General features: G+C 44.3%; 1 protein-coding gene across 1 annotated transcript in view; it reads right to left on the bottom strand.

Moving 5' to 3' along the window:
- Positions 1-820: 820 nt before the first annotated feature.
- Positions 821-14469, bottom strand: part of Prune2 (prune homolog 2 with BCH domain) — a 258384-nt gene continuing 244735 nt past the window's right edge. The window contains exons 18-21 of the mRNA XM_057779958.1: positions 11396-11431; positions 10839-10877; positions 8308-8355; positions 821-3963 (exon numbers count right to left, since the gene is read on the bottom strand). Coding sequence (XP_057635941.1) covers positions 3933-3963; positions 8308-8355; positions 10839-10877; positions 11396-11431 — 154 coding nt within the window. The 3' untranslated portion in view covers positions 821-3932. The remainder of the gene's footprint in view (positions 3964-8307; positions 8356-10838; positions 10878-11395; positions 11432-14469) is intronic.

The following is a 14469-nucleotide window of genomic DNA, read 5'->3' on the forward strand; positions in this document are numbered from 1 at the left end:
TGCTGGGGATTGAACTTAGGGCTTTGAATATGTGAGGTGAGCACTCCACCAACTGAGCTATAGCCACACTCTCCCGCACTATATATTTAGTTAAAAAAATACAGTAGTGCTTTTTAACTCTGGTTTTGCCTAAAAGCTATGAAAGTTCAACAAAGACTCCAGAAAAGAAAAAGGAGGGGCGAGACAACTGAGGTCAGAATGACAAATGCCAGCTGGGAGGTGGTGGCGCACGCCTTTGATCCAGCACGTGGAGGGCAGCCAGTTTGGTTATACAGAGAAACCCTGCTCCACAAACAAACAAACAAACAAAAATGACAAATGCCTCTTTGCATGCGTGCATGTCTCTGTGCATGTGTGTACCTGTGTGCGTGTGTATGCCTGCATGCGTGTGCGCATGTATGTGTGTATTGCTTGAGATCAAATAGAGAACTTTGCTCGTTCCAAGCATATGTTTTACCACTGAACTATACCCCCAGCATTTTAATTTAAACTATACCCCAGTACATTTTAATTTAAAAATAAATACGTTATGAAAAGCCAAGTGACAGAGAAAGGCACACTAAAGTAACCATGAAATAAGAGGATACTTCCAAAACGAGAAGCTCTTTACCCGAGGAGTAAATGATACATTTTGAAAGTACAGAGCAAAGAACTCCAAGACATGAAAGGTGATGCTAGAAAGAGAATAATAAAGTTTAGACTTCCAGGAAAACCAAAATATATACAGTTTGCCTGTGGCAAGTGCCAAGCATATCATGCTCCTGCAAAGGGAGACCACAGAGTTTCACCAAGTTGAAAAAGGAAACCGCAAAATGTGGAATCTAATTTTATTTTAGAGTTACACAGCGAGGGTATATAGATATATTCTTACATATTTTTGTATTTTTAATCCATACTATTTAAGTAGAATTTATTTGTTTACCAAAACAAGTCTAATATATACTTTACTCTCAGCAATCCAATACATGTAGAAAACTCTTTCAATATACAAAAGGTTAATTTGTGCACACCTAGATATTTCTAAAGTAGCAGACCATAGGGGCATGTGATAAGACAGGGTTGTGCAGAACCATAAAGGAATCCTCACTATTACATCCTAAGAATGGAGGCTAAAGGGAAGTGACTTCCTTGCTCATCAGGTTGCCCTAGGGAGGAACTGTATATAACACTGTATGGCTTCAACAGGAACTTTGGGCTTTCCTCCATCCCTAGTTGTTGCCCTCAACATCTCACTCTTCATCACCTATCTTCTGTGCAGATTTTTGGTCCATCCCTTAGTCAAAAGCCAGCTAAACAGTCACTGCTACTTAGAGTGAAAACACCACCCTGGCCCCTGATGACCCCCTCGGTGTTCCCTTACCTACAGATCTACAGGGAAAAGTGCAGAGTTCCCAGCAGTCCGAACCAAAGCAAGAATGCTGAGGGTGCAGGCACTGGAGCCGAGCAATGGAAGAGTTATATCTACCTGTTTACAGGCTAGTTTGGGGATTTGCCAGTAGTCTATTCATTGGATGAACGTGGTAGCTTTTCTCTAGCACGTGCAATTAAAGGAGCCTGTTTTTCTGATGATAATAAGATAGCACAAGCCTAAACATTGGAAAGGTATCACAGCCCAGGATATTCCAAACATCATTTATTTGAAAGATGCTCACACTAAATTTACTACGTCATGTCACCTGAGTGAGCGTCCATACAAAGGCGGGACAAGCTCAAAGAAAATGTAAGTGGTAGGACTGTTACCATATCTGATTGGCTGTGAAAAGCTTGCTCTCTCAATGGTCCACTCTCTACAGGTTTCCTTAGTTGAACTCTGAGGTCCTGTAATTCCTAATGGGATAGGATGGAGTGAATGTGTTAGACAGGTGAGTAGATCAGAATATTGGGTAGCGATCCTCAAGCCATCGTGATGCTCGGAGTGGGCTTACAAAGGCCTCGGCATGCTATGAAAGCTCAATCTGGGATTTTTCTATCAAATTAGCCAAATGTAATGAGAAAGGAGATTAAAAAAAAAAAGACAAAAGTCCAAAAGGTACCAAGCTGAAAGGGATCGATAGGTAAAACTAAATGGCGATGTGGAGGCTTATGAAGGGAAGGGAAATGGCCCATGGATAGTGTGTGAGCTTGGATGGAAGACCGGACTGGAAACAGACAGGAATCAAATGGAGCCAGAGAAACCCTGTCACCTGGGCAACAAAATCTCCCTGCACAGAGTGTAGACAGCTCTCCTCAACAAAGCCACCAGGCAGGGCCTGTCTTCACTCCATCTTGATGTCTGCCCACTACTTGGTAACAGGGGACTTTGGAAAATGAGTCTCAAGAGGAGCTTGCTGGACGGCTTCAGTCTGAGTCTGGTCCTTGCATGCTTTTGTATGAGGACCCCTCACTTTTCTCAGTAGGCCACAGGTGATATTTACCTGTCTCTAAATGCTGAAATTTTCTCTACAAGGCCAGACATTTATAGTGCAATCCGACAATGCCAGCACTTGGGAGGCTGAGGCAGGAGGATCATCACAACTTTGAGTCTGGCTTGATCTACATAGTGAGTTCTAGGACAATTAGGATACATAGTGAGATCGTGTCTTGAAAGAAAAATATTTTTGACAAAAACAAGTGAGTTTATATTCACTTCTGCCCACTCCGTTGGAGAAAGTGTTTAAGCAGATACAAAAGGTGTAGGGGCCAAGGTGGGAATGGGTCTATTTGGTAGCGAAGCAATCAGCACACTTTCTTCTTTCTTGTTTCCCTCCTCTAAAGATGGTGTTTTGGTTTTGTGGAGAACTGTCTGTTGTCATTACTCCATTCTGGAGAGGAAGGCGTGAAAGGAGCTTCAGACAGTAACACACAAATGCGTGCCTCTGTGTGCCAGTAGCATTTTATTTTAGGATACTAAAATCAGTAAAACACCCTAGTATGATTGAATATGGCTAATGGAAGGAAGCCACCTTCACTTGTAGCGGAGGCCTACCCTCGGGATAGCTTGCCAGTCTCTTCTAGAGACCCACAGATAAAAAAGGTATATGAAAACTAGAAAGGAACTATTTCGTGAAGGCTAGTATATACTTGCGCATAATTGTAAACCTTTTAAAGCAGGTTGCTTTTGCAATGCATATGTGTGCTAATTTTGGATGATTTACTGTTACCAAATAAGGTTTGAGTGGGCCACCTTGGAGTTGGCAGTTGAAGTTTAAAGGCTTAAACCTGCTTTGTGGCATGAAGCATAGTTAGCTACTGAAAATTCGATGTTCATCTTAACTTTCACGATATGAAGGTCTCCAAAGATCATTAGGGAAATAATGTCCTAATAGAGCCATTACGTACAGCTATGTAAAGTAAAGCTTACACACGTTAGAAGGCCTAGGCTCCCTCGGAAAAATTAAAAGAAGACTCGAGTGGACAGGAAGGGAGCAGATGCCTTAGCTGATGAGGATGTCATATGTCTGTCTGTCTGTCCCAATCAGACTCAACATTTCATAGATAGAGCTCTAGAGAGTCGCATTCCAGGGACAAAGCAAGCCCTGTGCATCTTAAATCCAGAACAAGCTGTACAGGGAAATTCGGCCAAACTACAGACATGCATCCACATCTGTCTAACAGCGGAGTTAGGCTATGCTTTCGGTAAAAACCAGTCTAAGGAACCAAGTCCCATTGCACCAAGGGTTAGCAGGATATTAAAATGGAAGGTTCTAGTCTCTTGCTAAGGTTCAACTCAAATTGTCGAGGCACATAATTGGCAAAATAGGAAAATACACAACATTTCATAAAATAGTTTAACAGTGAACAAACTCTCTTCCTATTTTTTGCCCTGTGGACATTTCCAATGGCACCGTGCAGTGCAAGGAGGAGAAAGGTGATACCAGCCCCGTCTCTTCCACGTAGGCATGTTCCAGCAGACCACGAAGCAGGAAGTGATCCCTCCTCTGCAGGCCCGCCAGCTAGGGCTTCTCTTTCAGCTTCAGGTCAATACTGGGTTGCAGCGATCAGGGCGGGGCGGGGAGAGAAAACAGCGAATGAGGGGCATTCAACGATAGCTCACGTGTGACTCATTGGCATCTTTCTTCCAATAACTTAAACCACCTAAGTTTTTATGCTAGAAAACCGTCTACAGGTTGATAAGTTTTTCTATAAAGTATTGACTCTGGGGGCTGAAGCGATGGTTAAGATGGCTCAGTGGTTAAGATTACTGGCTGCTTGCTCTTTCAGAGGATCTGGGTTTGATTCCCAGAACTCACATGGCCATTCACAACCATTAGTAACTTGTGACTCCAGTCCCAGGGAATTTGGTGACCTCTTCTAGCCTCTCTGGACACCAGGCATGCACACAGAAAACAGACATACACACAGGCAAAACACACATGCCCATATAAGTAAGTAAATATTTAAAAGAAATATTGACTGTTTCTTTTTTAAAACCTGCTTCTGGAAGCATTTTCCGCCTTTCCAAAAGGACCCAGAAAGGTTCATGGTGAGCCTCAAACCCAAAGTCAAATCAGATAAAGACCATCACTATGCCTTCCTATTTTTAGTGGATCTATTTTCTTTCTTGGGATAGTTTTTGTGTCCACTTGACTGGAGAGACAGTACAGCACATTTCTCTCTCTCTCTCTCTCTCTCTCTCTCTCTCTCTCTCTCTCTCTCTCTGTCTCTCTCTCCCTCCCTTCCTCCCTCCCTCCCTCTCTCTCTCTCTCTCTGAGAGACAGAGAGAGATACAGAGACAGAGACAGAGAGAATATGTCTACAATGGGAGTCTGGACTGGCTGGTGAAGACCCATCTTGAATGAGAGTGGCACTGTCTACCAGAGGGTGCTGGACAGACCGGAAAACAAAAGACGTCAAGCAGTGCTTGCCCTCTCCTCACGCTGTCCCTTCCTTTCTGGGAGGCTTTTCTCCTGCAGTTGCTAATGGACCTCAGACTCTGCAATCTTTGACCTTTGAACATAGGCTCACACCACCAACCCTCTAGAGAGCCTTCATCCTTAACTGTGGCTAAATACTGGTCTCTGGGGTGTCCAAGGGGCAACTTGCTTTCCTGGCTCTCCTAGCTGCTCTCCAATATGGAACAAACATTCTGGGAGCTGCATGGGTCTCTTCTCTGCCTTTTAACAAACATCACACAACTGTCTCGTACATCCACCACACAGGAAGAGAACGAGAGCCAGCAAACAGCCAGAGATACTTTTATCCAGTCATGATAAAAAGAGGAAGGAATCATTTGAAAGCAGCATGTTAGGAAGTCTGGATTTCTCTCTGCACCTCTGAGTCATCAGTCTGCCTAGGGTGGACTTTCCTGTGGCCCATGTGGCAAGCACATCCTTCTTAGTACCTTTGCAGATAAAGCCACTTTAGCCTAGACCACTTTTCTGTCCAGGGTGCACTAGTGTGGTGTTCTGACTTTGAAGCTCCCTCAGTCACTTCAGCGCTTGGTGGCTGTGCACACTTTACCTGCACCCTCCCAGTTTCCGTTTCTGGATTGTATTCCACCGAGACAGATCAGCACAGTCTATCTCACATCTAGGAAAGGAGTAGGTCTAACTCGGCAATAATCTCTGCTTAGGGAGTTTGAAGAGACCGCTGTGACAAAAGTGATGAGGGGCCAGCTCAGAGGGGACCAGACACTAGTAACTTATTTGTTTCTTGTGCCTTCAAGGATCTGACTTATTATCTGCAGGACTTTGCTTGGGCGGTGTCTTTGTTCATCTGCTGGACCCCCGTATCTGTTCCTAACATACTTGTCATTTTTCTTTTTTAATTGTGTTTGCTTCTAAGATGTAAAATGTATTCAGAAGTCAGTGCGAGGTCTGAGCCGGTAATTGGAGTTCTATTCTTTCTCTCAGGGAGCTGGCTCAGTTTTCCCCTGAAAACACGAAGACATTCACTAACCTCAAACTCCATAGAGTTTAAAGTAGGCAGTCACTGCGCTTTGCAGTCTGGGCCTTTGACGAATGCCTGATCCAACACTCTAGAATATACATCTCCAAGTCTCTCTCTCTCTCTTTCTCGTTCTGAGTCCTTTGTCAAACTTTCTGGGGTTTAAGACGTTGCTTTGGTTTGTTGGTAACAGAATAGCTGAAAGACTAAAGCCTGTTCACCCAGTCCACACAAAGAGCAACTGCGGACAACTTCCTGACAAGTCTGCACAGGAAACCGTTTTACAGATTGATTTGAGACAAGCGTTAGCTTGTAGGGTCAACAAAGCCACTGATAATGCTTCTAATTTATCCTCACCAAATAGAACCATTGACCTTATCATTTTAAAAAATGCATTACAAATATAAACAGTCCTGCTAAACTTTGTGATAGGAATGAATAAAACCCAAACCTAAAATAAGGGAGAAAAGCACTGCAAATAGTTTCCTAAAAAAGTGTCCATTTCGAGAACGACATTGAAGGCAACTTGGACCAGAATTTAATATAGATGGGCGATTTGTCCTGTCTGGGGAGATGAGCTTAGTTGCCCATAACCAATTTGCCCTGCATGAGAATGACTTATCTCAGTGGCAGGCTGCTCACTTCTTGCATGCATTAAATGAGATTCCTCACAAGGTATGTGACAATCCTATTTAACGGTACTTAAAAATACTTGCGTTTAACGGAGAAGTGGCAAGGAAGGTATAATGTTCCTTTTCTCTGTGCAGAATGGGAGGCCACTCTAGTACCCTTACATCTCTCTTCATTCTTAGCCCGATGGAGCCCCTTGAAAGAGCTTGTGCCCAATTTGCACTTCATCCATTCAGTACTAGCTACAGGTGTAAAATGCTTCCATGTAGTCCCCTCCAGAAGCAGGAGAAGCTGAACAAAGTGCATTCGTTCTAACATTCGTTAATATTAAAGCAGACAGCAAACACATGCAGGTCTGGAGGTCGGGGAGGGGGAAATTCTTGCCCACTCTTGTTTCCCATCTTGGACCTCATCCTGCTGTCTGGGGCGATGGTATGTTTGGTGGAAGCTCAAAAAAGACTGAGATGAAGAAAAGGAAAACTTCTAGAACATATGTTCTTCTAAGAACGGGAAATAACATCAACAGTTGGCAGCCCCCACCCTCCCCACAGCCAGCCTTAAAAAGAGCGCAAACAGGAATCCATGTGCCACCTTTTCCACCAACCCCATAGCCCTCCCACCAACGAGGAGCAGACAAACAAGGCAGGCAGAGGAGTGGGTAAACCCCAAGATGTAGCAGCAGTAGGCCAATGAGGGGCAGGCTGAACTATGGGTGCTGGTAAGTGTTCAAGGAGCATTGCTTTACAACAGGAGTTTTGAAAAACTCCTGTGTTTGAAAAAAATGAATTAAGATGGACTTAGAGACTGAGATAGGTTTGCTTTGCAAAAGCAATTTGCTTGAAGTGACTGGTGCTGTCCTCTCAAAAATTAGGACAAGAGTGACCTTTAGGAAATAGCTTTATGATTTGTAAGGTCCCCTTTCAACAGCTATCCTGCCGTTTGTTCCTTTTTTGAGGAGGGATGCAGGGTTTTGTCCCCAAACTTCCTGTAAGCTGTAAAGTCAAAAGGCAGCTTGCAGACACTGCACTGCGCCTTTCCAACTTCCCTTTGGACCTGGAGGAGACAAACACTGATGTGGCAGATATGCTGAAGCTGATCTTTGCTTCGCCTTTCTTGGTCCCTGGGAACAAAGCCAACCCTAAATTCTTCACTACTTAAGCCAGATTAGGAGATTCTTGGTGGATGTTAAATTTTCTGAGATTTATCTTGCTGACCACAGGTACATGAATCTGACACAGCCGCTCCTACGTGAGCAGTTCCTGTCCTGCTAAATGAGCCGCAGAGCATTCAGCACCTCTGATTGGAAAGCCACGGGCTCTGATCTGCAAGCTCAAGGTTGAAATCCCACCTTGGGCCTTTTTTTTTTTCCTCTTTGTAATGGCTGCAAAACATTGGCTAGTCATAAGCTTTATCCGTAGTTCCCTTTCTCTTTAAAATGCACTTCATAAGCTTACTCTAGGCGCTGTGTGTGAGCTTCCTACAGAGTCTGGGCTAAGGACTCTATGCATGCCAATTTCTATTTCTTACAGGACCTCTTGCCCCAGCGTTCCTACAACTGGCCCCCAAATGCATGTGCTCATTTTTGGAGCAGAAAGGTGAACGTCAGGCAAAGCATTCGGTTGTCTTTTGTGGCAATCACTAAACCCACAGTGGCCGGCCAATGCCTCTGTAATTAGCTGTTTCAAGAACAGAGTCCACAAAACCTGAACATCTCGAGGGGTTTACCCAATCCTGGATACATTCGTTTCACTTTGAGTGCAGTCATACAACACTGCATGAAACCGCAGAGCTTTATTGATGGCGGGTTCTTACTCCTTCTCCATCGAAGTCATTTCCGGATCATTGTAAAGGCAGCTAGTTCTGGGTGCAAGGAAAACAAACAAACAGGAAGCAGTCAACATTTTCTTGCTCTTTTGCTGGGGTATTTGAAACTGTTTAATGTGGTACCACTTACTACTCCTGCGTCCCCAAACCTACGCCAGAACAAGCCACGCTACTAACTTTTAGCATCAGGACTGACATATAGTCATTAATCAAGGTATAGAAATACAAAACGATAATAATAGTAACAAAACTTCAAATACCTCCAGAGGTTATCTGTCCTAGCCATTTTTCTTACTTTTCAAATCTGTTTCCTATGCAGTGAACATAAATATGGAAAAAGAATTTATGTGCCTCAAATAATAAAAAAATATTTTATACACAAAGGCAAACCTTTTAAACAGCTGATTTTTGTTTTGACAGAACACAGCCAGCCTTCAGGCTTCCCAAGAGTGAGGAATTTCCAAGGCCTGGAAAGAAAAGACTGCCCGGGGCCAGCTCTGCTTGATGTTACAGGAGAGGGGCAAGACACTCCCCACTCACCAGGGCTGAGCAGTGCTCAGATGGCTCTTATGAATTCTAACACCCCCGAAGAGGGACAGGTTCAGGAAGAACAGCGTAGCCATATAAGAGAATAAAATCAAAGTTTTTAATGCTGTATGTGTCTTTGTGTAACTTAGCTGTTCATGATGTCCATATCGGGGTGATAACTATGCTAACGGATTCCAGCTTCCCCTATATCAGTTCCTAATGCTTGTACACTGCTGCTTTTACTTTTCCCCTCCTCTGGTAATTTTTTTTCTAATCGGAAAAATAACTTAAAAGATCCTATGATCCTTTTAGCTTACTTTTGAAAAAGATTTTTAAAAATGTGTACAAATGTCTTGCTTGCATGTATGTATGTGAGCGCATGTGTGCCTGGTGCCTGAAGAGGTCAGAAGAAGTTGGATGCTTTAGAATTGGATCTACAGTGAGCTGCCATATAGGTTTTGGGCACATAAGCCAGGTCCACGCGAAGAGCAGCAAATGCTCTTAACTGCTGAGCCACCACCCCAGTCCAATGGATCCTTTTTAAACACACGGGTTCCTTTTCCACTGAGAGTAATTGGACAAGCTAATTTATCCATTTGATGAGGCTCTGTGGCTAGTTCCGTATTTTCCTGAAAATCTCAGGAGGCTGTTTCCCTCGCTAGGCATGGCCTCGCTCCCTCCCTTTTCTCACCCTGCAGTGGTCCGGTAATTTTATGGAGAAAGTTTGGTGACTCTGGGAGCAAGGACAGTGAAGTAAGCACCGACAGTGAGCTAGCAAAAGCCAGCGAAGCTGGAATCTAATCAAGAAAGGGCAAGCTTCCGGGCCCAGTCTCTCCGCTTTTCAACTGGGTGATCTCTCCAAAGGAAACAACCATTTGCAGACATTTCCATGCTACCACTGGGAAGGCAGTGGATGGATTCGTCCTCATTTGTGAACAAAGAATGGGTCTGTGTGGTTTGGGTACAGTAACAGACCTTTCCACAGTGTTTTCTACCCTTCTGTGGGTCTAAGGCTCAAAAGAAAGCTGGCAGGCTGAGCCATCTCAGGGCACTCAGGGGTTGGACCATATGTGGTTTCAGTATCCAGGGGGCACCTGGAACAAGGGGAGCAGTGGCTACCACAGGTGTGCCACTTACACCCTCTTTAAGTGTGTGGGAACTCTCTGGGTTCCCTCACGTTTGTCCTTCATCAAACGACATCATCTGACATGTGTTCACTTTATGTTTCCCTGACAGGATGCCTTTTGCCTTTTTCAGTATCATGCCTCACAAGATTGAGCCATGACCACCCCCAATCAAAACAGCTTGAAAACTATGGGTAAGTGATAATTCTTAGAAACTAAACCAAGAGTCTGTTTATTTTTACTATTATTTTATGCGCATGGATGTTTTGTCTGCATGTATGTCTGTGCACTGTGTGTACGAAGTGTCTTCGGAAACCAGAAGAGAGTTTGGGATCCCTTAGACCTGGAGTTACAGATGGTTGGGAACCATCCTGTGGGGATAGAACCCTGGTCCTCTAGAAAAACAGCCAGTGTTCATAACAGTTGGACCATCTCTCTAGCCCCAGAGTGTTAATTAAATCTTGGGTGGCCATGAAAATCTTTCCAATTTTTATTTGCTACTGTTTCTTGTAATGCAAACTGGTTCTGCTGCCTCAATACGTATCTAAGGCTCATTCAGATGCATCACTCCATGCGGCAATGTCTGTGATGTGTTTTCTGGTGAGATCTAGAACTTCAGACACATTTAAAAGATAAATTAAACAGTGACAAATGCTTTCCTTAAGATAACCAAGATTGTGTGTGGGGGGGGAATAGGTTATAATAAAAACATCAATGATTACATTGGCCATAGGAGGAATGGAATGTTCAAGGTGCAGCGTTATTATCAGGGGACAGGAAGAAAACAGCAGCCATGCCCATCTCCCCAATCATTCCCGAACTGCAAGCCAACATCACACCAGCCGCAAAACCCAAACCAAGTCTTACTTAGCTGCTTCTGATGCTTCCCTCAATTCTTCATCCAGTCTGCACGAGCAAAAATTACCGTTGGAGAAAACAAACAAACAAACAAAAAAAGCAAGCAGAGCGTGAGCATCTCTTGCAAAGCAGAGCCAAATGTAAGTGGTATGTATTCGCTTTATCCCCCCAAAGCTGTCTCCAGGCACACCGAGACACGCTCAGCTGAACAGTGTCTTTCCTTTCTGTTGGACAGTCCTGTTTGTTCACTCCGCAAATCCCTTCCTAAAGGTGATGAAAATGTCGCAAGGGAATAAGAAACATGCTGGCTGAATGAAGCTCAGAACGTCCATATCATGTTGGGGACGGTTAAAGTTAGCTCACAGCCTGGGCCAAGTCAGGGGTGGATCTGGTTTAGTAGGTTTCAGTAGCACATCCGGGTGACCTCAACAGCTTTACAAACAGGACAAAAACTTGGACAAGAATTCAAAGACTTCCTCAGGAAGCACGTTGAGGTCACCCACACATACAGCCCTGGAGCGCACACACAGGGAGTCCAGCATGAATACAGATCTCGAGACTTTTACCTCACATTTCTCTTAAAAGACTTTTCTTCATCGTACCTTACAAGATAAGAAACGGATGCCGTGAGGACAGTGAGGAACATGAGAGGTAGATGCTTTAAACCAGTGGTTCTCACCTCTCCTAATGCCGCGCGACCCCTTAATACAGTTCCTCATAGTGTGGTGACCCCAACCACAAAATTATTATGTCGCTGCATCATAGCTGCAATTTTGCTACTGTTATGAATTGTAATGTAAACATCTGATATGCAGGATATTTGATATGCCACCCCCAGTGGCGTTGCGACCCACAGGTTGAGAACCACTGCTTCAAACAGTAAGCACACGAGAGAAAAACGCTTACCCAGATAACACAATTGGCTTTGGAGAGAAAACTTATTTGTATCAGGCACAATTAAGTGTTTACAGTTCATAAATATGTAGTCAACCCTCATTGTCTGTAGATTCCCTATCTGCAAATCTGCCTGTTCACGAAGGCATCTGAAATCTCTGCAGTCAATGTGCGGTGTTTTTTGTTGTTGTTATTGTTGTTGTTCACTTGTGGATACAACAAGGTGACAAAATTTCAAGTTGCCCCTTGTGCACACGATCAGCAGAAGTCCAGCAGGATGAGGCTGTGCCTTCCTGTCTCACAGTTTCTCTGGTAAATGTGTTCCTCATTTTTGTTCTTTTGGCTGGTGACTGTGCTATTTAAAATAGCAGTCAAGCGTGTTACCAAACATTACCTACTGTCGGAAGGAACGAGACAGGCAGTGTACCTCACAGAGACTGTGTGTGTCCCAGAACATCGTTTTAGCTACACACTGTTGTGCTGGGGCCTTGCATGCATAATTTTGTTTGTTTTGTTCTGCTTGCTTGTTTGCGAAAGGGTCTTGCTGTGTAGCCCAGGCTGGCCTCAGACTCTGGGTCATTGTGTTTCAGTCTTTGAGTGTCGTGATCACACACAGCTGCCGCCATATGTAGTGGAGCACAATGATAGTGTACACTAAGAAGCTTGCTCAGACACAGACACACACGAGCCAAGGCTATACTGATGGCTACGAAAACCAAACCAAGGTTATATACTGATGGGTGATGAAAAATCAAGGCTACGTACTGGTGGGTGATGAAAACATTGCAACCAGAAGCAGACAGGATCCCAGCCCTGTATTTCCCCCAGGAATAACAGCTCAGAGTTCACCAAGTGTCTACCATGCCTTTATTGAACACAACAGTTCCAAGCTAATGAGAACCAACTGTAATTAATAATAACTACATTTCAGCCTGTGGATGCCAGGCTCCACCCAGCTGAATTCTGTTCTTGGGATTGTTTGGGATCGAATGCTTTGAATGTTATTCAGTGAAAGAAAATAGCAATGGCCACGTCAATTTGAAAATTATAGAATGTGGAAACGAAGCAATGAGGGCTAGTAAAAGAAATAGTAGAAAAGATGCCCTGAGCTGTATCATGACAGGCAAACACACAGATGGGGTGCGGTGGGGGTGTCCCACAGTGCTAGTTCTTCCTCCAGAAAATGAATCTTTCTAAAGGGAACTTTTCCTCTTGAAGCATTTTTTTCTAAAATGTGGCCCTTGAGAATAGATGGATAGTGCCTGGCCATGCCTCGCTTCTCAATTGACACCCCACCCTCAAGTACAGTAATTTTCCAAAGCAATGCAGTCATAATTACTAGTACTGTAGACTTCAAGCTCTGCCTTCCTGTTCTCCACTTTCATTCAGTCCTCAGGCCCATTCACGCTCTGAGAACTACTTCCCCATCTTACGATTGTGAGAACCAAACCTCTGAGGATTTTCATAGGCTTCCTGAAGGCTCAGAGGCATTGAGAAGTGGGAGGGAAGGGAAGGTTCGCATCCAATTGCCCCCAAGGCCCCTTTTCCTTCCACTGTCTCTGCCAGATTATGGGAGGCCTTGCTGTTCTTCTGGGAAATGGCCAGTGCTCACTCCCTTAAGAAGAGAGCATGTCTTTGTCATCTTTTGCAAAGGTATACCAGTACAGGAGATGACTGACGGATGACAAGGGGAGCTAGAAGCTCGTCAGGATGTTTCAGGGGCAGGCTCCTCAAAAAAGGAGCAGTTCTGATTTTTGTCCTTGGCCAGAAGCCAGAAAGGTGAGTAGTTCTATCCTGGCTGGAATCTAGAAATGCAAGTGTGTTTGGGGCCTATTGTCATGGTCCGCTATCTTACCATCTTTTTTCTTTTACGCAGCAGGGAATACTGTTGTCTGGAAGCCACGTGTGAGGCTGTGACAAACCTGGAGCACACGAATACCTGGTGGGCAGGACACCTGGGTTGACCAGATCTCCTGCGCCCCATTCCATGCCTCAGTCTAGAAAAGCCTTTTTAAACGCTAGATAGGAACATCTGATGGTGACCTTTCCTTGGGACCTACTCTTAATACATAAGCACTTTGCTGGTGTCTCATCCAAAAACTCTCATATGAACTTATAATAAACTCCTTCCCAAAACTCACCCTCCCCAATGTCTGTGAAATTTATTCTTTGAGTCTGTGAGACAATAAACCCAGAAGCCACTGGCCCGGGATGACTTTTGGTGCCTGTTAATATTCCAGGACCCTAGACACTGTCCCACCTGCTACAGCTTGCCTGAGACTTCTATTGCTCCCGAGAACCCCTGTTTACTCCGTATCACTTTTATTTTTATAAGAAGAGTGGGCTTGGGAGGCAGGGTGCAGCTTGTAGCATGCAGGTCAGAGCTGGAGGTGGCATTGGTCCTGGGAAATCTGTGACTCTCCTGAGGACTGAAGCCCTGGTTAGGATCTTATAAATACTGCTTGGTTCAGCTGAGCCATCTGACTCTAGTAAGTCTACTGTGTTCAGGCCTGAGTTGGCTGATGGAGGGAAATCAAATGCTACTTATGAGCTATTGGATAAAGAATCTACTAGAAAAGCATGTGGAGGGTTGGAGAGATGGTTCAGTGGTTAAGAGCATTGCCTGCTCTTCCAAAGGTCCTGAGTTCAATTCCCGACAACCACATGGTGGCTCATCTGTAAAGAGGTCTGATGCCCTCTTCTGGCCTGCAGACATGCACACAGACAGAATATTGTATACATAATA

Source organism: Chionomys nivalis, chromosome 8 (assembly GCF_950005125.1).
Source record: "Chionomys nivalis chromosome 8, mChiNiv1.1, whole genome shotgun sequence".
Classification (NCBI taxonomy): domain Eukaryota; kingdom Metazoa; phylum Chordata; class Mammalia; order Rodentia; family Cricetidae; genus Chionomys; species Chionomys nivalis.